The following is a 23,348-nucleotide window of genomic DNA, read 5'->3' on the forward strand; positions in this document are numbered from 1 at the left end:
TAAGATTTAAAACATAATATGTTAATGCAGAGTTTTCATAGAAATTAAAAAAGTAAAAATCAATCCATAGCTCTTGCTTGTTTACACAGATCCTCAATCAAAAATATGGCACAATGCAAAGCTCATCACAACCAAAGTAGCTATGAAAATATTGATTCACTGCTCTACTGCTGTTACTGCACGCACTATTGTGGGTTTGTACTCAACCCAAGAAAAACTTCGTGATGCTAAAAGGGTCGTTAATGTTGCATTTTAAAAATGCATTAGCCATGTAAAAGCTTACCTCATTTCAATAAAATTGTGAAAACTATGGCAGTTGAACAGCAGTCTTACAAAGTAGCATCTTTTTGAAAACACAATGATGCCCAACACATATAAAACACTTTGAAAGTAGTGCCAAGATGGTATGTGTGGCATATTAACATTTGATTTAAGGATGGTGCTTACTTTAATATGACAATGAAAATAATAATTTTATCACTAATTATAACAATTAAATCTAAGTAAAGATGTAACCACAAAAATATTAGAATTTTCAGGATGCTTTAATTGCAAATCATGGCTTTTTTTTTCTCTTTGAAATAGAAAACAAGTTTGCTGCTTTTAACAAATTATCTAAATACGTCAGGAAGCAATATATTCCCCTTTTGACACATCTCTTGAAATTGCATTGCCATGACGCCAAATGCTTCATAAGGCACTACAAGAGGCAAATCCCCCGTATGTTTCCAGATGCTCAAAAGTCCTTCTGCACAAACCAAGCCTGCTCCGGTAGTGTGCGGACGGGCCTTCGTATGTACAGTCACGGGACATCAGGCCTCAGATACAAATGAGCAGCACCTCATGTTGACTCCAAAGACCGGTGTGTCTATAAAGTGTGCCAGGGTCACGCAGAGTAGTAGTGTTCATCCGGACACATCCGTGAAATATACTAATTTCACTTCTATAACTGAAAGACTGAAAGACAAGGTAGATTAGGTACATATTATGTACAGTTTATGGACTTTAAAACTAAAAAGATGAAGTCACCCTTTAGATTTTAACGCTCTCTGTGCCATAAACGTTGTAGCCTTCACGGTACGTGGCAAAGTTCTGACTGTTTGCTGGAGGGGCTGGTTTAAAGTTCTGGGCATTCTTTGCTAATTTGAGTCTTTTTGTTTCTTGGCGTGACTTGTAACAGAACTCTATCAAGGCCACAGTCATCGCCAGGCCCAGCCCTCCAACCAAAATATAGAAGACCCCTGCCACGTTGCTCAGGCTCAGCGCGCTTGTCTTGTCCTAGGGAAGGTAAAGACCACCATTAAGACATCTTCTAATGATAGAACGTGCAAAGAATACTAGTAAGTAAGCTTAAGCTAATATGCTAACATCATCCCCTTTAAGATATAGTTGTCAAAAATAAAAGCTGTGTTAGCATTATATTTGTGTTATCATAAATTATGATGTAAATAAAAATAAAGAAATCTTATTTAAAACAAACAAAAAACATACATGGGCTAGTCTTTTTAAATGGTGAATGTAGGAATGCTCGTTGCTAATTGGCTAACTTGCAGTAATGCTAATTAGGAAGGTGGTCATGGTCGTACAGGTCTGCAATCTATGAATAAACTCTGGTTTTGCTGTCAACTCCTCAACCTTTATACATTACATTTTTACAATCAAATAGCAAGTTGAAGAAGGTGAATTGAACCATTTTTGCTGCTATTTAGGGCCAAACATTGAAATTCATTTATGTGCATTCTAATCCATTAATCCGCTTTTGCACTATGCTAGTGTCTTCCTGTAGTTTGAACGCATAAACCGCTATTCTGTGCTTACAAAGCTACACTTAAAATGTTCACATATTTTTTCTAATATATGTAAATGAATTAAGAACACCAATAAGCTAAATTTCAATAGAGGTTTGGATGTCATAACAGCAGTCTAATGGTTTCAATTCTCTTCTGAAAATGGTATGAAAATATACTTGTATGTATCATGCTGAGTGAAGTAACAAATTGGTTTGAGAAACTTATTCTATGTGTTTATGGATTAAACCAGTGTTATATTTTAAATATACAAGCAGTGTTCAGATGTAATGTTTGGGAGGATGTATGCCATAGATGTTTGCAGATGAAGAATACGTCAAAATGCATTTTTGTACAGAAGACCTGCAGCGACTGACCTTACTTCCAGAGTCCTTGGTTCCACATTCACCCTTATCGTACCACCATTTGTTTTTCAGCTTGTCTAAGATGCCTTGTTCACTGAGTTTCAATACAGCAAGGTTTACAGGAGTTCTTCACGTGGAAAATAACATAAATAACATTTAATATGTTATTTTATGTTATTCAACTTTTTAACTACTTTATACTAAGCAAAGCGATATTGTAGGGTCGTGGCCAAGACACATTTTAGCAAGCAACATTACAATAAATGTATGGCCTGTGATAACCCACAATGACTACCCTAGCATGCCAGACCCCAGCTATATCGCTTTGAGTAATCGGCACACACTGATCACAAGAAGAGAAAAGATTTAAAATAGGAAGTTAAGCAGCTGCACAGAATGAGAAAAGTAACATATTAAGTCGATGTGGTTGGTGCATTTTGTGCTATGGGCAGCCTTAAATCTTTATCAAGCTGGATCTAACAGGAACCCTTTCTTGACTTACAGGCAAAATGAAGCAGTTCAATTTCATTAAGAAACTACAGGAGATGATGTCTCACAAAAACCAATAAAGACAAAGACTTCATAGCAATCAATCAGGTAAGCCTAAATATGGAAGATCTGTGCACATAAGTCAAACAAAGCTGCTTTTAATCATATTGTAAGGACTAAGTCATGGTGTTAAGGGCATTTGGACATTTGATCATGGCAAATTGACTGCTAGATTTCAAAGTGTTATATCCTTTCAGAAACAAAATCAGTGTTTGTAATTCAATAACTGACTAGAATGCCTGATTTCATTAACTCAGACATGGTGGTTTTGTAAAATGAACAAAAATGACACATGCACAAGAGTGAACTGTCATTCCTTTTCTCCAGTCAGAGCTTAATGAAAGGTAAAGTTATGATGGCTTCTGGTCCTGGAAGTGTCTTTTTAGAGAAGATGCACTTAATATGTATAGGCAAAAATATCTTACCAAACATGCCATCGCTGGTATCCAGTTATGCTTGGGTTATTAAACTTCAGAATGCAACATCTAGGACCAGCCACACAGGGTCACTACAGTAACATGTTGCTGTCTTTATGAAATACACACACTTGGGAAGAAATTGAGAAAGCATTTCCCCTAAAATAGAATATTGTAATAAATATTGTGGGTACATTTACATAAGTAGAACATTTCAGATAGCCCAATAATTAGATCTGAGTTTGGTGTGTGTTAACATACACAACAAGTATAATTGTCAAAACATCTGGAAGGTAATTGAAGTGTAAAATGACCATTTAAATTTTTAACATCTTCTCTTTCATTTTTGGCAAAGGAGAAATAGGAGAAACGTTTATTTAGGTTGAATTTGTTGAAATTCATTCCAGTTGACAAATTGAATTTCTTCTTTGCCATGGATTCTACCTGGACGACTGAGGGATTCTACACACATCTTTCATTTGTCTGATACATTATTATAATACAAATATAGTGTAATAACTAAGATAAGCCAGCAGATGGAGCCACATACTATTAATACAGTACTTGGTGTACTTGACGTACAGTACTTGTGGCCAGACATCCTTGTTAAAGCCTGATCTCATCAGATCTCAGAATCTAAGCAAGGCGGGGCCCAGTTAGTATTTCTGCTTTACTAGCGCCCCACAGTGGGGGGCACTAGTAGCAAAAACTGCTGTTGTGTCCTTAGGCAAGGTACTTCATCCACATTGTCTAGTATGAAAGTGGTTTGTGGTCAGAGGGGCTGATGGCGCAAACTGACAACCTCGCGTCCATCAATGGTATAGTAGTAAAGTGAATGAAACTTTAATTGCTTGACACATTTTCACTAACACTTGTACTGTATTGAAATTAATACAATCACTGAAATAAATCTTACTCTTGTAAGTTAAGTTACAGTGTTAGGAGAGGGCTTGCCTAGGTTTCTATGACAAAATGTTTGTGTTGTGTAATCATTTAAGTTTACAGCCATGATTTTAATCCAGCACATGTATGATTTATTACTTGAATTGTATGAATCCAAACCATCGTACAAATGTTTTTTTGTAATGTGCCCAAGCAAAAACCTTCCTCTTTATGTGCTGCATCATAACTTTATCTTTCAGTCTGTCTGCAAAACAGGAGGGACATTTTGAAGGGAGACAAATGCAGGACAAGACAGGGAATCACACGCAACCAACACATGCGGATGCAGACACTTATAATGGCCTTATACTAAATATACAGATGTATTTACATTTAATGAAGCCTTATTTTAAAAGTTATTTCAGAGAATGACATTTTTTGGCTTGTCCAATTTTGGAACCAAAATCCAAAGTTGCATATAGACACTATTTACAGTGTTGATATCAGTGATTTTGCTCAATTACTCACACTTGTTTATCTGAAAGTGAAATGAAGACAGAGAAAAATGGCAGTCAGGTTGGACATGAATTTAGTAGGTGTAAGGTGTGGCGCTCCATCTGTGAGAGGAGACAGTAGAGCTGCGTTATCCTTTAGCTAGTATCCACTTCCGCTCACTCGGTTTGGATGACTGTCTATAACTGCAAACTCTGCCTGTCTCTTCCTCCAGGGCGCGCAGCAGTCATGATGCAAGCCCTACAGCAGCAGAGGCACTGTTCATCTAAGTAATAAGTCAGGGGCTGCATTTTGAACACTAAAAAGAGATTTGATTTGACAAAGCCCAAACACACATGGAAGGGGGGCTCCTCTTGTCTTTCATCATTAATTTAGTTAATTTTGATTATACTGTCAAACAATCACTAGCCTGGCGTGACAATTTATATATTATATAATATTATTATTTATTTAATATAAAATTAGCAAGTCAAATCAAATACTCTTTTACAAAAGAGGCCCCTGTTTACACTGTTTTGGTGGCCATAGAGAACTCACTGCTCTGAGGTGGAGAGGAGCCAGTGATGTGTAGTCAGTCTTACATTGGGTTTCCATGTGAGGATATCGGGCTGAGATGTTTCTGAATCAGATTTCATTAGAATTCTCACGTTTGCCTGCAGATGCTTAGTCCCCTCAAGACAACGCTGTCCCCCGTGCTGGCCCTAACGCACCCAGGAGGTGGATTGGAGAGTGCATTCTTAGTTCAAAACTAGAGGTATCTTAAAGAAAATGATATTAGCTTTTATCCTAGTACAGCTATGAAAATGCCCTAAAACTTTCATGTTGGCATGTAGCCATAAAAACAAAAGGGAAAGATTTCTGATTTCATGACTACAAGCCAATAACTAGTCTCAAAACACTATTTAACTGTTGATCTTATCTAGATAACTACCAAGTAGCCAAGTAAAGGGTTCCCACTCGATCACATATGCAACATTAATCTAATAAGTAAAGTTCTCAAAGTTAAGTTTTATCCAGTCTACAGTGAGTGACTCCAGCCTTGCCGATTACTCCATTGTAGGATACCGGACTTTGGTGACATTGAGGCTGACCTTAGAGTCACCTCCCCCGCTGCCGCACTCTCCCTTGTCGTACCACCATTTGTTTTTCAATTTGTCCAAGAGGCCTTGCTCATTCAGTTTAACACTGCCAGGTTAACAGCATTTCTTGAAACGATAAAACATAGCTTGTAAGAAAATGAACAGGTCCGTGAGAAATCTAATATATTAGAATATTAGTAGAGAAATAGAGGTAATTGTCAGTGGTTCATATAAGGGGAGAACGGAAGGGACAAATTGGTTGTAGATTTCACTGATGTGAAAGGGTAAGAAGCAAAGAAATCTTAGAGGTGGTGTGAAGGATACATCTTTCCAACTGTAGTGTGCGAGATGGGGACATTGTGTCATTGTTGAGTCAGAGATACACATCCAGCATGCAGCTTAACATTCATCACAACTGACAGCAGCGTTTTAGTAGCAGATTAATTAGGGAGGTATTTCAGAATTAAATTTAAGGCAATGCAAAGGGCACCACAAACCAGTGGGGAGGGAAGGAAAGAGGAAAAATATAAATGAAGGGAATGGTGAAATGCACATTGACATTCAAATGGATTAACTCAATATTACTAATATACCAATAGCTGTGCTAAAGAGAGAGGAGAGAAGTCACAGACATAGTCGACACAAGACAGATATGACCAGTGTGCACTTGGAGAGAGAAGAAGTGAGGTAGAAATGGAAAAGGAAACATCAGGGTAGGTGGAATACTATAACAACATGGAGGATATTGTTATAATATCCCACCCACCTTAATGCAGAGCCTTTAGGTGTTGCCACACCGTAGCCCTTAGAGTCCAGGTTTCCGCCCACTTTCATGGTATCACATGGTTTTCGTTGCTCTATGTACTCGTTCATTGTAGACTCAAGTAGAAAGGCAAATTTGCCCTTTGACTTTCGCACCCGGGATACCCCATCTGGAGTGGTCTTGGCAAACACTGAGGGTTCAGCTGATTTCATGTAAGACCACATTTTCTCATAAACTGCTATTTTGGAGCGCTGTATTGAGAGAAGAAAGAAAACAAAGACATTTCAGTAACATATTCACAACAGTAACATTATACAATCCACCATAAACATACACCTCACCCAGGCACTCTTGAATTTTGATACTTTTTGGAATTTTGAAAGCAGTTAACACAAAGTGTGAAGTCTGTGGTGCAGTTTAACCTGCAGGTAGCAGACCTGCTTCTTATGACAGTTTTACCCTTTAACTGCAGGGACCACTGCAGAGGTAGAGCAATGGGCTTCATGCCAGTTGCCTGGAGTCTAACAATCTGGTCGCACAGCAGATACAAACCGCTGGTCATGTGGGAGACCTGGATTATCAACTGAACAAGTGATCTCTGATGTTTGCACTAGCATCGCTGCTGTAAGCAGTGGGACAGAACTACATGAAAAGTTTAAATTGGTCATTGTCATATAGTGTCTGTTTCCTGTAACGTATAGTTTTCTTACCTAATCATGTTGGCATTTAATGTATGTATTGAATACCTTTATGGCCTTAAAACACTACAAGCACAGCTAAACTTGGTGGCTAATAGTTGTAGAGTCATAACTAGAGGGTTGGTGGCTTGATCCAGGTCCAATCAATGCATACAGCTGTTGTGCCTTTGGGCAAGACCACATTGCATGAATTGATCTGGTGTGTGAGTAAATAGTGGCGATTGGAGAGGCCAGACTAAAACAAATTTATGAATATTTAGTTTCTAATCATCTGTGTGTCCAAAGATCAGTGCCTCTGAGCTACACTTTGAGAGGAGGTAAACTAAAGAGAGCTTCGAAGGGAAATTACAAACAGGCCTGGCTTTATATACAGTCCCATAAATAATCTATCTATACTGTAATGGACTGGAGCCATGTGAGTGAATCATACTTGACATATGCACAATTTCTGTTCACTGGAGTGTTCACACAAACTCTGTGGACATGACAATAATACCTCATGACAGGCCCAACCATATTGTGAAGATGACAGACATGTACTTACTGGAATATGCTTGTCTAGAATTATTTTGGACCATAGCTATTTTCTGTTTTCTTTAATTGATTTATAATACCTTTTTAATTTGCAGCCTCTTTAAAAGCATGTTCTATTTTTGTGATAATTTGAATTGAAGCTTATTCAGAGCCAATATCAAGAGAGACTTGCTGATTAATAGCAGCAGTGAGTTCCCATTAATCAGCTACAACAAGTGCTTACAATAGCATTTCCCCTTCCTAGGAGAATTATAGACAGTATGTCATTCCGGTTAAAGTCACTGTCACATCTGTTTGGGAGCACCTTTGACAAATCATAGGCCATTAAGGCTAGCATCAATTAACACATGCTCACATGAAAAAACTAGATCCTATTGAGCACAATTCAGTAAGCATGTATTTTTATGTACAAAGAGAACTGCACATACAAACTGCACTGCACATAAAATATTTTTTTCTTCAGTAGTAGATTGAAGTAGGTATGAGCTATAAGACAAAAAAAGAACAAAACTTTTTTTTCCCTTATATTGATCAATTTTGATTTTTGTTTAAATTTTATATTGTCTTACTGGCATAAGCTATGCAGACTTTTAATCAGTGCCATTTAACAGTAAGAAATTTTATTTTTTCCCCTCCAAAGTCTGAACAGGGCTTCACTTGCTTTTGGCTGTAGATTAGCTGTGGACCTCTCAATTAAAAAGACACAAACTGATCATTAATGATTAGAGATGACTCAATCTCGGTCTCAATTAAAATTCAATTACTTGCCCATCTTTAGATTTAAGCCACTCTATTTGGGCTTAATGCTTCTTGCTGTGTGCAGAGCAGGAGAGGACAGTCCGTTACAAATGACTACCTCTACTCTGAGCTTTTAGACCCCAGCACAGCTTAGCACTGCAGCGCCAGTTCTTCTGCTTGAACGCCTTTAAAAATGGCCAGGGTCACACACACAAACACACAGACACATCCACCATTGCTCTTATACTTGCCACACACAGGGCTACACTACCAAATAAAAGTCCTCTTTATTTTGCCACTTTTACCAGATGTTCATTTTTGGCCAAGTAAGACTATTGTGTTTCAAACTGACCAATCACAACAACAGTCCATAACTAAAAATAGAACTAGAGTGAGTGACATTTCAATTTCTGTAGAACGGGACATTTCTCTTAAAAAAACATCAGACTGCACTTTGGAGAGGCTGCAAATTGGACTGTGAATGATTGAATTGGAAACAAACTCCAACCAGTCTTTGATTCTAAAAATGTGAAATGCCAAAAGATATTGAACTTTTTCTTCACCAAATGGCAAGATAAGGACATTTAATTAGGGCTTTCTACACAGTCTTGATTGTATTCTGCGTATAGTTGAAAAAAGTGAGTGTGTTAATGTTTGAAAATGTGAAGTGTGAAGAAAATTAATTCCCATTAGTGTGCCTGTTCTTCCACATTTTGGCTTGTTGTGTTACAGCTTGTGTGACTGAATGTTTATAGTTGATCCAAAGAGGCTTTCATATTTTCCCTTTTAATTTATCAAACCACATAAAAAGTATAGCAGAAATACCTTTTACATTTTCTCTGGCACAAGTTTAATATTATTGTCTCCCCTGATATATGTATTGTATGCCAAACAGTGGCTTACCCTAAAGAATTCCTTGGTTGAGCCTGAGTCCAAGGTCCCATAAGCGATCTCTGTCTGCTTGGCCAGGTCCTCAGCACTCTCGATGGGGGAAACCATCCTCTCCACTGTGAGGAACGCAGCCAAGTTGGCGGTGTAGGAGGAGATGATGATGAGGGTGAAGAACCACCACACTCCTCCAACAATCCGGCCTGAGAGGGACCTGGAGGACCAAGCACAGCACGCAAAGGTATAACTAACACACAACAAAAACACACACATTTTCCTCCTGTTTTAGCTGGAAGAGATTTTTGTCTTTTGCTTTATAATATTCCTTCATGTACGCTTGTCATCAGCCATTACAGTCTAATCCTACTGTGGCAGGTACTTTGTGGGTATGTAGTCCAACATACTTACATATAAATACTACAGTGTCAATGCCTATACTGTATATCAGCTACCAAAAATGTGCTTCAGAATGGCAGAATCCAGGTTGCAGGTATTAATTATGATCTAGTTCATCTGACTTAAAAAGTACTGCTTTCCACTTGAGATTTAGACCAGTTTGAAATGAAAGTAGTGCGTGACATGAAATGATCAGAGAAGTCGGAAACTGATGAGACATGCGGTTTCGTAACACAGACCACAAACATGTTCACATTCAACGTTCAATTTTAAGTATACAGATGAAAATTTGCCTTGTGGTTAAATCTGTTGCATTCACTAAATGGTGATTAGTGTACTCCCTGCCAAATGAATAACAAAATAAAAAATAATAATATAAAATTTAAATATTTTAAGTTGTTCTGGTAAATGTACAATCCTTCTCTTCACATCTATCATATGAGGTAAGTTAAGCAAAACAAGATCAAAATACGCAATCTCACAGCAGAAGAGACATAATGGGCCGCTCACTATCCCACTGAGCATTCAGGCTGTAAATACAGAGCATCTATTTATCAGGAGTCACAGCCTAAAACATGCAATGCCCAGGAAGTTCACTGGCACTTAGCTACAGGTTTAAAAAAAAAAAAATGCTTGCATATGTCCATGTATGATCAGTGTATGATCAAGAAAAGAGTTCAAATAAAAAATTATGATTACAATGGATAATGGAATAAAATAAAAGCGCACAAAAATACTTTATATGCACCAAAATGATGAGCGTAAAATGAAACATGCAGCAAAAACACGGTAGCCCTCCAAGAATTATCTGATTTGTGAATGAGATGTGATGGCCCCTTTGCATTTTACAGCCCCTCAGCATGGTGGATATAAGTTATTTTGTGGATGCAAGGCATCTCAGCAAGCATGCAGCTTAACAACAAATGGATGCAGACTGCAGAGGAGCAAGGAGGTTGCAAAAGTGGGACATGTGAGAGGGACCGCAGCAGAAGCCAGAAAACTCAAAAATAACTAATATGCACCATGGCAGGATGAAGTGGTCCATAAAGGACTATAAAATGCAGTGAGATGATGAGGACAGCTGACAAATGGTGGAGAATGGACACAAAAATAACCAACCTTGGTGAGATATCGCATCCTTGCTGCATGAAGGCGCCCAGGGAGAACCACAGGCTATTAAAAATCCCAAAGTCATTTGGAGGGTCTGGGGGGCTCTGAGGGTCTTTGGCCTCATCATTCTCATCCAAGTGCCACTCATACGGACTGAAGCGGCTGACCAGGAAAAGCACCACACTCACGCCGATATAGGCAAACACTATGCACATCCAAATCTCATAGGCCAGAGGGTCAAGGAAGGAAAAGACACCCGGCTTGGACTTTTGAGGCTTCTTTATCATAATCGAGATGCCAAGACTCATAAAAGGCTTTGAGAAATCTATCACTTCTTCTCGTACCAGTGTTATGGTTAAAGGAGCCACTGCTATATCAGCTCTCTGCAGAAACGAAGACAGGCACAATCTGCGTTAGTCTCAACAATATACAAACCTAACACATTGATAAGCTAGTCACTTGTCCAAAATGCATATAGCAGTCATGTGAAAATCAATCACACAGGTTTGTATTTTTTTTGCCCAAATCTACTTCATAAAGTAATTAGTGAGCATGAAGTAGATGCATTATGTGGACAATGTTAAAGTCACCTCCAGACAGGCAGCCTCATCACTAACATGATAAATGTTTGCTGTGCTGTGGAGTGAAAGTGCATGTGTCATTAGGCAGTGTGCTAATCTAAAATATTAAACACAAGACATCACATTAACGTTGAGGCCACAATCACAGCTACACCTTCTTAATCAAGACATTATGAGATTAATTATTTTTGCTCAATAGTTTAAAAAAAAAAAAAAAAATATATATATAATATATATAATATATATATATATATATATATATATATATATATATATATTTAATTTGCATATTAGGCAAGAAAAACAAATATTATATTAAAATTTGCCCTAACAGGTAGATACTCACCCCATACACCAGTTCACCCACCATCCCATTCCACGTCTTGGTATCTGAGTCTCGGGCTCCGTACTTCCCGTCTGGCACGATGGACAGTTTATATCTGATCCCAACATGCTTTGCAATTTCAGAAGCTAAATCCACACAGTAGCCTTCATATCTGTCATTCCCCTCCATCTGCATATAGTTTTTCTTGTACATCACATATGGAGCTTCCTGTTAATTAGACACAAGTGGTGAACTGCTTATGAAATACAAAGTACATTACCATGGCAAGAAGAGCTCGTGCCTTACAAACATGAGGCCTTGTTGCACACAGCATGCATATATATAGCAAAGGCAAAAGAGCAAGGAGCACACAGCATGGGACAGTAAAGCATAGTAAGACCTATAAAGCATTAAAGAAATTCAAATAGGGGTGAAAAGGCAGGCTGCAGGTAGAGTTAGCACTGGACTGTTGGGAAAGGGGAAAACTAGGCTGTATAGAAATAGGCAAAACAGACACCAAGCAAATCAGTTGAACTTTAAGGCAAGGGGGGCGGAGGGGTTGCTTGTGCTTTGCGTTAGAGCAGCACACGCGCGGGACAGGCTGCACTAAGGACTTTTCCAGTTCATAAAGTAAACATCAGTGACTGCTGATTGAAAGATTTGTATTTAAGTCACATTATATCAAAAAGTATTGCAATGGTTGTGATGCATTTTTTCTGACAGGAAAACAAGCTGCTTTAATATCCCTACTGACTGCAAAAGTACTACAATTAGTGCAAACACATGCTTCTCTATGCTACACTACAATGGCCCTGTTCTAAAAGTATACAATAATATATACTGTGTGACTGGGTTGTTGCCTCTTGCTGATGTACTATTTGTAAAGTAACTGAATACACTAATCTATTATTTTTGTTTTTAGTGTCTAGAGAGGAACCTAATGAAAAAATGTTTATTATGTACCTTATCATTACTATTTTACTTAGTCTCCATCTGATCGTAGCTCTCCATTTTTATTATTACTCTAACCTTTAGGAGCTTTATGTTTATGCTTTATGTTTCTATTTTATTTGTTGTATATATGGACGAAACACTGGGGTGGGGGGGTTGCTGCTGTTTTTAATTATTGTATTGTAATTTTTCTGTTGCATGTGAAGTGCTTTTTGCTACAAAGCATATGCAAATGAAGTGTATGAAAAGTGCTATACAAATAAAGTTTGATTGATTGATTGATCTACCATTAAAAACGTACATCCCTTCCTTATTTTTCTCAATTTATGGCAATGTTAATAAATGAAAGTATCATACCTTTTTAATATAAGGTTGACCTTTCATCAGTAATGAGACTTTCTTAAACATTTTCTGAAAAAATGAAATGTTGAATCTGAAATATGCATCTACAACAGTCACTATTACTCAAATCAAAGACTGACAGTGAGAAAAGGATGTGATGACAACTATACTGTAACATTTCCCTTACATTTGCTGATCCTTTCTGGGCCTGCTTATGAGGACAATGACTCGGCTCACACTGAAATGGACACATATGATCACATGATTCTGAATTTGCATAAGATGCGAACATAATAAGCAAAGTCAGAATTAACGAGAGGTCATTATTTTAAATGTAAGATAAGGCGCACCTTATTGTACATTTAAAAATGGCCTATGGATTTCTTTTTCTGTCTATATTACATTGTTCTGTGTACTCTAAGCCTGTTGATACTTAAATATTTTAGAGCCTGATCTTGTTAAAAAAGAGGGATAAACAACCAAAGGCTGTCGCCCTTGGCTGTTTATGTCCTCTCTTGGGCACAAAGCTCCTTTTCATGATGAATTTGACCATTTACAGCGGCACTGACAATTTACTTAATGAATAGAAAACATTTTTACTTACGTACAGACTTAATGAAAACACGATGATCTATGTCCCTAACAGTATAATTATCAAGAGCCGGTATTGTGACGTCACTACTACAACAGCCACCTGATTAGATAAAACTCAAAATGCTTTGACACCCACACGGATACAGTTGAAACACTCTTAGTGACTCGACTGTTTCAACATGTAGTGAGTGGATGGAAAGCAACGCAAACCAAAATAATTCTACCGTCCCAGGACAGATTGCAACAATGGACACCTTGACCTTGAGTGGCAGAAATTTTAATATCAAACTATTATAACCTGCTTTAAAAGTGTACCATAATAGTAGTGACCACAATTGTTCGGTTTTCCACAGAAGAGGACTCGTTGGTGACCTGCTGATCCATTATATAAACAAATTTTTCAAACTCGTTCCAGTAACCAATCTAGAAAAAAACAAGAGATTGACAGTTAGAAAGCATCATAGTTTAACGTTTTTACAGATACAGCCTTCCAAGTACATACGAGTTGGTCGGCTCTATCTGCACAAAAGACAATATTGAGAGCTTGTAGTGTTGTACTGGGCCCTCTCACTTTTCATGCACTAGAGCAGAGTAGGTGTAATCTATTCCCGGCTCACTTACATAACAAGAAAGCTGCACTAGTGGAGTACTTGAAAAATGAGTTTAATACCAGCTAGGCACACTTTACAGTCTGGTTGTGTCCCTTTGTTGCAGATGCACTATGTTATTTTCCACTGTCAAAATAAACACTGAATTTTGAAAATATATTCATACTTTATGAATTTAGAATAGATAACGCTGTTTAATTCTGGTAGTATTCATTAAATTATTCATTTGTAGCCATCCCACCTAGCCTCTTATGAAGTCAGAGTTATTCTTGTTGACAAAACGTGTGGGTAAATCCTCACATTAACAGGATATGTACTAATTCCAGTCTGGAAGTACTATGTAATTCTATTGGTTAGGGAATTTTATATTTTTTGATGCTTCAAAGCCACTGCAAAGATGTTTTTCCCCTTTAACACTGAGCTTACTATTGGAGAGTTGGTGGAGAGAAAGTCCACAGCTTACACAAACTTACTACAAAATCACTAATGGTACAAGTTAAATATATATTACTCACCAAAACGTTCATCGGGTTATGAGGTCCACCTAGTTTCTTTAGGAAGTGTTGCAAAGTGCCTACTGACTATAGTATAGAATAATAGTATATTCAATAATAGATATAGTAATAATAGTGCACTATCTTTCAGAAAGCCAAAGGCTCCATGAAAACTGCCATTAAGGCTATAATCCACACATGGCGCATTGCCTAAATATAGTGTAAAACACATAGCTGCTGTTGTTGACTAATTTTGCAATGAAGCTACATTTGAAACAATACAAAACATTGCTTTTGTCTATGGAAAGATATCCATTTTGACATTGCTTGATTGTGTTACCAGCATGAACATGCTGGCAGAGTCATAGCTTGGCACAGCTTGTCTCTGCGAACACACAGTGATTGGCTGTGGACATTTTCAACTCAGAAGGAATGCAAGTTCACATTATTAAGGATTCACAAATTCACGTATAAATACAAATAAAATTATGACTAGTGTGTCTGAAGATAACACGATCATTATCTAAAGTTAATAATTTCATCATTGCGGCAACATGCATTAACATACCCTCCTGGGCCCCCCTATCTTCATCTCATACACATCAATGGTGTAGTTAGCTCTCCGTCCAAATGTGTCAAATTGGATGTTTCCTGTCATCCCTTGAACTTGGACCTAAAGAAATAACCAAAGGAGACATTTGTTTCCATGGCAACAACAAGTGAAAGAGGAATTCTTTTACTTCTCTGTTGTTTAAGGCGGCATACCATTTTAAGCGCTCTCTCAATGTCGATGCCTTGACTCCAGGGCACTGCAGGATTGGCCAGGCAGTCCCCCGCACTACCCCGCCGGGACACATCCACCCGCTGCCGCCGCAGGTATCGGAAAGCCTCCGCGATCACCATGATGGCATCATGGGTCAGCGCTGATGTGTACTGAGCCCATGTAAGAAGAAGAGAAGTCATGCACATTGCAGTATTACAGTCACATGCAAAATGAATCATCTACCTTTTCTGATTTGGGATATTAAATTGTATGCACATCTGTGCTTTAAAAAGGTGACATTATTTAACAACCACCTTCTTGAGGAGATTGTCTTTGACATTTTTCTCCTTAAACTTTTAAGATAAAAAATAACCTTGAGTACGCTAAATAAAATGTACAACATTGACAGCTCCTCCTCACTGACCTTCAGTGGAGTGTTTTTGGCTTCAGGAAATTCTCTTTCATCCAAACGCTCCCAGCGCTGGAGGAACTGCTGCACAACGGGACTGTCTGGGTTGATGATCTGGAAGCCGGTGATGTTGGCTCCACCGGCAAAGACCCTATCCAGGCTCATGTTGGAAAAGCCCTGAGAGTAAGCGAGAGAACAGGAGACATTTGTCCATTACAAGAAGGTGATATATTTTCAATGACTGTTATTTTAAACATACAATAAGAAAATCAAACTAAGTGGATATGACTTTAAGCTTTTAAAATGTCCAATGTTACCAAATTGTTGGTAGTTAGTGTTGGAATATTTTGAATGTAGGTGTACTTTTTAGGGGTGCAGAAATTACATTTGCACTGCATTGCATCACATTTTTTGTTAAGTTTTTGGGTGTTTTGGTTGTTAAGTTGCTGTGTTCCCCTCCTTGAACCGTCACCTTACTGTGGTGGAGTGGTTTGAGTGCCTGAATGATCCTGGGAGCTATGTTGTCGGGGGCTTCATGCCTCTGGTAGGGTCACCCAAGGCAAACAGGTCCTGGGGGACGGGTCAGACGAAGAACGGGTCAGAAGCCCTTTATGATGATGTCCACACAGAGGCCAGTTACATCGCCCGGAATGGCGTCACCGGGGCCCCAGCCTGGAGCCAGGCCTAGGTGGGAGCTTGATGGTGAGCGCCTGGTGGGCGGGCCTTCCCCCACGGGGCCCAGCCAGGCACAGCCCGAATGAGTGACGAAGGCTGCACTTCCGTGGGCCCACCACCCGCAGGAGGAGCCATAAGGGGCTGGTGCTGAGAGATTTGGACAGGGCCTCGACGATGCCCGGATCTCTGGACATGGAGACTAGTTCTGGGGACATGGAATGTCACCTAGCTGGGGTAGAAGGAGCCCGAGCTTGTGCGGGAAGTCGAGCACTACCGACTAAAAATAATTGGCTTCACCTCCACACACAAATTGGGCTCTGGAACCCAACTCCTTGAGCGGGGCTGGAATCTCTATTTCTTGGCCATTGGCAGCGGGGAGCGGCGGCGGTCTGGTGTGGGCCTGCTTACTGCCCCACAGGTCAGCCACTGTGTGTTGGAGTTCACCCCAGTGAACAAGAGGGTTACATCCCTGTGCCTTCGAGTTGGGGACAGGCCTACGGGCCGAACAGCAGTGCAGAGTACCCGGACTTCTTGGAGTCCCTGGGAGGGGTACTAGTGCACCGACCAGGGACTCCACTGGGGGACTTCAACGCCCCTGTGGGCAATGACAGTGATGCTCGGAGAGGGGCGATTGGGAGGAATGGCCTCACTGATCTGAACCTGAGCAGTGTTTTGTTCCTGGACTTCTGTGCTAGTCACAGTATGTCCATAATGAACACCATGTTCGAGCACAAGGGTGTCCATCAGTCCACGTGGCACCAGGACACCCTAGGCCAGAGATTGATGATCGACTTTGTAGTCATGTCATCTGATCTCCGGCTGCATGTCTTGGACACTCGGGTGAAGAGAGCGGCAGAGCTCTCAACTGATCACCACCTGGTTGTGAGTTGGGTCTGCTGGCAGAGGAGGAAGCCGGAAAGACCTGGCAGGCCCAAGCGTGTAGTAAGTGTCTGTAGGGAACATCTGGCAGAGCCCTCTGTCAGAGGGAGTTTCAACTCTGAAAGGCGAAGTGCTCGATTTACCGGTCAGTCTTCGTTCCTACCCTCACCTATGGCCATGAGCTCTGGGTAATGACCGAAAGGAGGAGATCGCGGATACAAGTGGTCGAAATGTGTTTCCTCTGCAGGTTGGCTGGGCACTCCCTTAGAGATAGGGTGAGGAGCTCAGTCACACGGGAGCTCGGAGTAGAGCCGCTGCTCCTCCACATCAAGAGGAGCCAATTGAGGTGGCTCGGCTATCTGTTCCTGATGCCTCCTGGGCACCTCCCTCGGAGATCTTCCACTGGAAGGACGCCTGGGGAACAGACCCAGGACAAGCTGGAGGGACTATGTCTCTCGGCTGGCCTGGGAACGATTTGGGGTACCCCTGGAGGAGCTGGAGGACGTGTCTGAGTTGAAGGAAGTCTGGGAGTCCCTGCTCAGACTGCTGCCCCCGCAACCCAGCCCCGGATAAGCGGAAGAAGATGGATGGATGGAAGTTGCTGTGTTGTTCTGCACTTACCAGGTTGGCGAGAATGTAGTGGTATCCTCTGCTGTTCTTTCCTGAGATCACCACCTACAGGAGAAAGGAGGGCACTATGAGTTACTTCAGAGTCCTTCGGATGGTAGCATGGAAACAGAGAGTTGGACTTTTTAGGGTCATGGAGAAGTGTGTGTTGTACTTTTGTGTGTAGGAGACACAGAGCCATGAACCATGATGACAGTGCTTGTTCCTTTGTATTAACTTCAGCATGTAAAATAAGGTCAAGGTTCCTGCCTGAACCGTGCTTTCACAGTGCAGTTCTCACTGTTCTCACTCGTGTCAGACACTGATTCAAACTTAATTTAACCCAGAATCAGCTCCTGTCTCGGCAGGCGACCACAGAAAGAGATGTTTTATAAACTATTCATTAGCTTGCTTCTGTTTGGATTCTCTATTGCACATGATCAGACTGAAAACTTGGAGGTGGTTACTTATTTTTTTCCTGTATTTTCCTCACTCCTCCACAGTTTGCATAACCAGGGCTGGAATCATCTGAATATCAAATGGCCAGTGTGACTGTTGCCCTTACTAGTAGTAGAGAAACATGATTTTTTCAAACCTTGGAATGGTGAAAGAATGCAGTTCTCAGGTTTAGCGAAATAGCAGTTTTGATTATAGCAGTTTTATTATATTTATATTACTTTTTTATTGAGATCACTGAAGTGTGGCTGTTAACTTAATGTATACTTTTAGATAAGTTTTAGGTCACAATGAATATTATGCACTACTCTAGAAGACACAAGCGCAAGTTACTGTAAAACACTGAACATCAACATCTGGCTGTGAGAATAAGACAACGGCTGAATCAAACTGTCCTAATATTGAAATTCTGCTTCAGTTCTCACAGTGGTCGCAATGCTTGTTTTGTACTTTGCTGTGGTTTTCAGCTACTGTCATCAGAAAGTAATTTGACATGTGTGCCTGATCCACACCTGTGCCCTTCTCAGTCTGTAATGTCTCAGGGGACTATGTGTCCTTGATGTGCCAAGGTTGGCCCTAAGTAAACACTCAGAGGAGACGTGGCTAATCCAATCACGGGCCGTGACATGTGATGATTTTACTCATCTGTACAAGTGAAAACCAGCCTCCAGAGAGCTTTTGCTGCCTAATATTTTCACAATTGTCCTAAAATGGGTTTCTGTTGCTGGCTGTGAGGGAGCTGCTGTGACCTGAGTAAGTAGCAACAGACTGCAGCCTAATGAAGCTCTGACGCCTAAAGAGAAAAAGGCCGTGAGCACCGTTTGTCACGAACACAGGGAGGCAGAAAGCTCACACTTTTCTGTGGACCTTATCTGACGCCTTCTCTGCTCCAGCTAGTCTTGTTTAGCTGCCATACTAACTGACAAACATACTTTAGCAGACAAATAACTATAGTGACAGGCCATATAATACCATATATATGTTTTCATAATAAACAAAAATTTAACAAAACAGAAAAAAACAGTGAGGTACATAGTAACAAAAAACAGCAAACATACTTCAGACAGTTAAACAGTTGCAGACTTGTAAACAGTTGTTTTTCATTCAGCAATGATCTGTTTTGTGTCTAAATTTTAGTAGTGCCACTTGGCTCCAGGGAGAATTTTTGTAGCGTAAATGAAAATGTTCACCTTGAAAATTCCCCTGACAGCTGCTTTTTGTTGGCAGCAGACAAAACACTCACCAACCATCTCTGAAGTGTAGATGGGGCAGGCTATAGCTACTCTTTGGTCAACAGCAAAAAGTGCAATTATTGAGGATTTCATTTCACACAAACATTGTAGCAAGAATAAATTAAACAAAAATGGAACCCATCAAGCAGTTGTTGTTAAGCTCTGGACTATTGTGTCTGTTGTTTCATTGCAAATTTTCATATATAATTATTAAATTATTATTAAATACATTTTTGTAAAGCCCAAAATCACAGCAGAAGCCACCTCTTAGTTCTTAACAGTATTACTGATTTAATGAACAGAAAGAGAAAACAGTGAAACAGACATTGGTCAATAACAGACAAGCAGATTAATCAACATTCATTAGAAAACAAGCAAATGGATCCCTGTCCGAGAACATCCCCTTCTCAGCAAGGAAAAACAACAACAAAAACAGTGGGAAAATGAGTAACTTCAAGGAGAACCACAGTAAACAAAAATCCACTCCCATGGATGAACAGGCTAGGTGCATCCATTTGCAGATATTTCTTTCACTGACTAGACAAGCTGCTAAAAAAACTGTATCTTTTGAGAACTGTACTGAAAATAGTATATCAAATATTTTTAGATTTCGGATGCTCCACTTTGGTGCTCCCCTGGCGTTTAGAGCACAAGAAGGCCCCACGAGACAACTGTCATACACTTTTCCCTTCTTGAAATGTATAGTAGCATGATACTTATGTTTCTTGTAGTAGTAGTTGTAGTTTACTTTATTTTTTATTTTTTTGTAAGAAAAAGAAAAAGAAAAAAAATCACTGTGAAATTATTTGTGCATTTACTAGATTTACTGGCCAAAAGAAAGAAAAATGAATGAATGCTGGATCATAATGACCCATTCAAACAAAACTTAGGACTGTAGCTAATGCAGAAATTATCAGGACTGTCAGAACACTACCACTAGAGCCCGACCGATATGGATTTTGCTGTGGCCGATATGAAACCGATATAATGTTAGTTGGCGCTGCCGATAGCCGATATAATCGCCGATATATTTAGTGATGTAAAAATTCACTGTAAATGTTGAATTGTTTAAAAAACTTAGGTTTGGCTCTGGTGGATTTTAAATTGGGTTTATTTAGGCAACATTTATTGTTATTCTGCCTCTTTACATCATATTTACAGACAGTAGGTTGGCACTAGTGATGGGTATTCCAGTTCTTTTTAGAGAACCGGCTCTTTTGGCTCGGCTCACTAAAAGCTGCTGGTTCTTTTGGCTCCCAAGCGGCTCTTCAGATTTTGTTGCAAGCAGGACTAAAGCACGTTTAAAGCAGGACTGAATCAGGACTGAACCAGGTCTAAACCAGGACTGAAAAAGGACTAAACCGGGACTTATTTATTTTATGCTAAACTACAGTCAAATATGCTCGGTTTTTTTAATTTTTATTTTTTTTTATCCTACGTACACGCAAATTTCTCAAAGTTTCGTTTTGAGCCGCTGCCGCTGTCAAACCACGCGGCGTGAAGAGAAAAAAAGTGAGAGAAAGAGAAAACACGGCTCCCAATAAGGATCAGGCTCCCGTCGTTCCCTTCAAAGAGCCGGTTCTAAGAGTCATTTCGTTCGCGACGGACCCATAACTAGTAAAGAAAGTAGCGCTATTAGCCTTTAGCCGTAAATACGTGCGCGCCGCAGTAATTAATTATATGCGCAAATGTCATAATTCACACGTCTGTTCACAGCTCATTTACATATCAGTGCAGGTCCAGTAGCAAATATACGGCCAATATAGTCACTTTAGAACAGACCAATAGAAAACAGTCTGTTTATGTGCGGGAGCTACAGCAGCTAACCCATAACAAATAACAAAAACTAGCTTCAGAGTCGACATATTTCCAACACTCACCGCTCATACAGGCTCCTCCTCACATCACAAATCTGCACTAATAAATGTCCTTTTAATCCAGACTCAAACCGATTGTCCGTAAAAAGAATATAATCTCAGTGTTTGGATCTGTGTCTGCAGGTGTAAACAAACACACGTGAGTGACGCGTGGTGTGTTCAGGGACAGTACAGACACACACAGACAAATGACTCAGTAGATAAATACTGATGTGGAGCCACATATTAGGACATTTATCTGTCTGTAAATTGGATTAAACAAACATAATGTACAGAGTCTAAGCTTTATAACGAGGTATAACATGCCCACGTGAAATATCGGCCGATAGCCGATATGCCTAAAGTTGCCAATATCAGCCGATAATATCGGCCAACCGATATATCGGTCGGGCTCTAACTACCACCATACAGTAAGAACATCTGCACAAGTTCACCTATAACAGTTGTAAGATCACTAAAGATGATACCTTTGGATTTTGTTTTCTAAAGGTCAGTAATAGCCAAGAAAGCAGGAGGAACTTTTCCCTTGAGGTCGCATTTCTTATGTTTTTTATGCATTGGACCAGAGTCTCTTTCAGTTCAGTTTGAACACTGAGGTGAAAGCCACAGTGCACCCTATCTGTCCTTACTGATAAATATAAACATGTGCAATGTAAAGGCCATTTCAGCGTTAAATGTTAGCCACTGAAGGACAGTCCACCTTTCGGTCCAAAATGAAACTACTTCACAACTCCTGGATTGATGGTTGTAAAATGCAGGCCATCCAGCCATGGTCTAAAAAAGTTTAATTTGAGCCATTTTGGAAACTATTTGACATTTATGATCCACCTTGAAAAAGTGACAGTCATTATGTGTGCCAAATATAGCATTCAGTTTTTCTTTGTTTGGGAATATACAGGTACAATCTTCGCTTCACTGAGTTTGTGATCCCAGGAACTAAACTGATTTGGAAATGGGTTAGAACAGAATGTCACCAAGTTATCTGTGAACCAGATTCTTAATGAGAAGTGCCTGGTGGGATAAAATTTATAAGAAAAAAGAAAGCAGTTTTTCGCCAGATCAATGGTATTTATACTGTTTTATTAAGTCTTATCTAATCTTCTATATCTATTATAGAGCATAGGCAAATGCTAAGGGCTAGGGATACACTGATACTGATACCAGCAAATCAGTGTGATACACATACCTGTACCCATGTTTTGCTACCAAGCCGAGCACTGAGCAGCAAGGAGTTGACCATAAAAAGTGAACATTAACTGGCAATTGAATCTGCTCATTAAACTTGGGTTTCTGAGTGACTAAATCATCTAAATCAGATGTGACTGTCTTAAATGTTTGCATAATATAAGTGCAGGGCTTGTGTTTATTAAGAGGATAATGTTGCTTAGTGGTGTTAACCATTATAATTATTTGCATTGCTTTTAGAAACTGAAAAACAAATGGTTAAATCGTAACCACTTCAGAAAAAAATCAGGCTATGAAGCTTTTATCAATTGTATGTTCTAGATTAAAGTAAGTGTGTGTATACACATATGTGTATATATATATATATATATATATATTAGGGGTGTCAAATTATCGCGTTAATTGCGATTAATTAATTACAGTCATATTTAGCGCGTTATGTTTTTTAATCGCGTTAGTCTCATTTTTATTCTCTAACTTTAGTGTTTCTGTATGCGAGTTGCTTTATTATAAAACCTGTTTTTATGTGTTGTTGGGACAACAACAACACACACACACACAAAACACATTTATAATTTTTTTTATTTCGGAAATTCCACTCATTGCCGGAAACCCACATAAAACGCGTGAAGTAAGAGCGATGTAAACATTAT

At 39.5% G+C, this 23,348-nt stretch overlaps 1 protein-coding gene and 1 long non-coding RNA gene across 3 annotated transcripts in view; one reads left to right on the top strand and one right to left on the bottom strand.

Annotated features, from left to right (window-relative positions):
- Positions 1 to 23,348, bottom strand: part of gria3a (glutamate receptor, ionotropic, AMPA 3a) — a 73,040-nt gene continuing 49,692 nt past the window's right edge. Inside the window, exons 6-17 of the mRNA XM_055148910.1 lie at positions 17,961 to 18,014; positions 15,801 to 15,962; positions 15,379 to 15,546; positions 15,182 to 15,286; positions 13,827 to 13,934; positions 11,646 to 11,852; positions 10,728 to 11,101; positions 9,228 to 9,426; positions 6,358 to 6,605; positions 2,165 to 2,279; positions 1,030 to 1,278; positions 1 to 957 (exon numbers count right to left, since the gene is read on the bottom strand). Coding sequence (XP_055004885.1) covers positions 1,033 to 1,278; positions 2,165 to 2,279; positions 6,358 to 6,605; positions 9,228 to 9,426; positions 10,728 to 11,101; positions 11,646 to 11,852; positions 13,827 to 13,934; positions 15,182 to 15,286; positions 15,379 to 15,546; positions 15,801 to 15,962; positions 17,961 to 18,014 — 1,986 coding nt within the window. The 3' untranslated portion in view covers positions 1 to 957; positions 1,030 to 1,032. The remainder of the gene's footprint in view (positions 958 to 1,029; positions 1,279 to 2,164; positions 2,280 to 6,357; positions 6,606 to 9,227; positions 9,427 to 10,727; positions 11,102 to 11,645; positions 11,853 to 13,826; positions 13,935 to 15,181; positions 15,287 to 15,378; positions 15,547 to 15,800; positions 15,963 to 17,960; positions 18,015 to 23,348) is intronic.
- LOC129407522 (uncharacterized) overlaps positions 877 to 23,348 on the top strand; it is a 27,381-nt gene continuing 4,909 nt past the window's right edge. The window contains exons 1-5 of one of the 2 annotated variants that reach the window (XR_008631589.1): positions 877 to 1,077; positions 1,181 to 1,287; positions 2,657 to 2,749; positions 9,294 to 9,453; positions 10,460 to 10,822. This is a non-coding gene — a long non-coding RNA (uncharacterized LOC129407522). Of the gene's footprint in view, positions 1,078 to 1,180; positions 1,288 to 2,656; positions 2,750 to 9,293; positions 9,454 to 10,459; positions 10,823 to 23,348 lie in introns of those variants that run through there. The other variant, XR_008631590.1, reaches the window with a different exon arrangement.

Source organism: Boleophthalmus pectinirostris, unplaced genomic scaffold (genome assembly GCF_026225935.1).
Source record: "Boleophthalmus pectinirostris isolate CB_2022bp ecotype Guang Dong unplaced genomic scaffold, ASM2622593v1 HiC_scaffold_12, whole genome shotgun sequence".
NCBI classification, from domain to species: domain Eukaryota; kingdom Metazoa; phylum Chordata; class Actinopteri; order Gobiiformes; family Gobiidae; genus Boleophthalmus; species Boleophthalmus pectinirostris.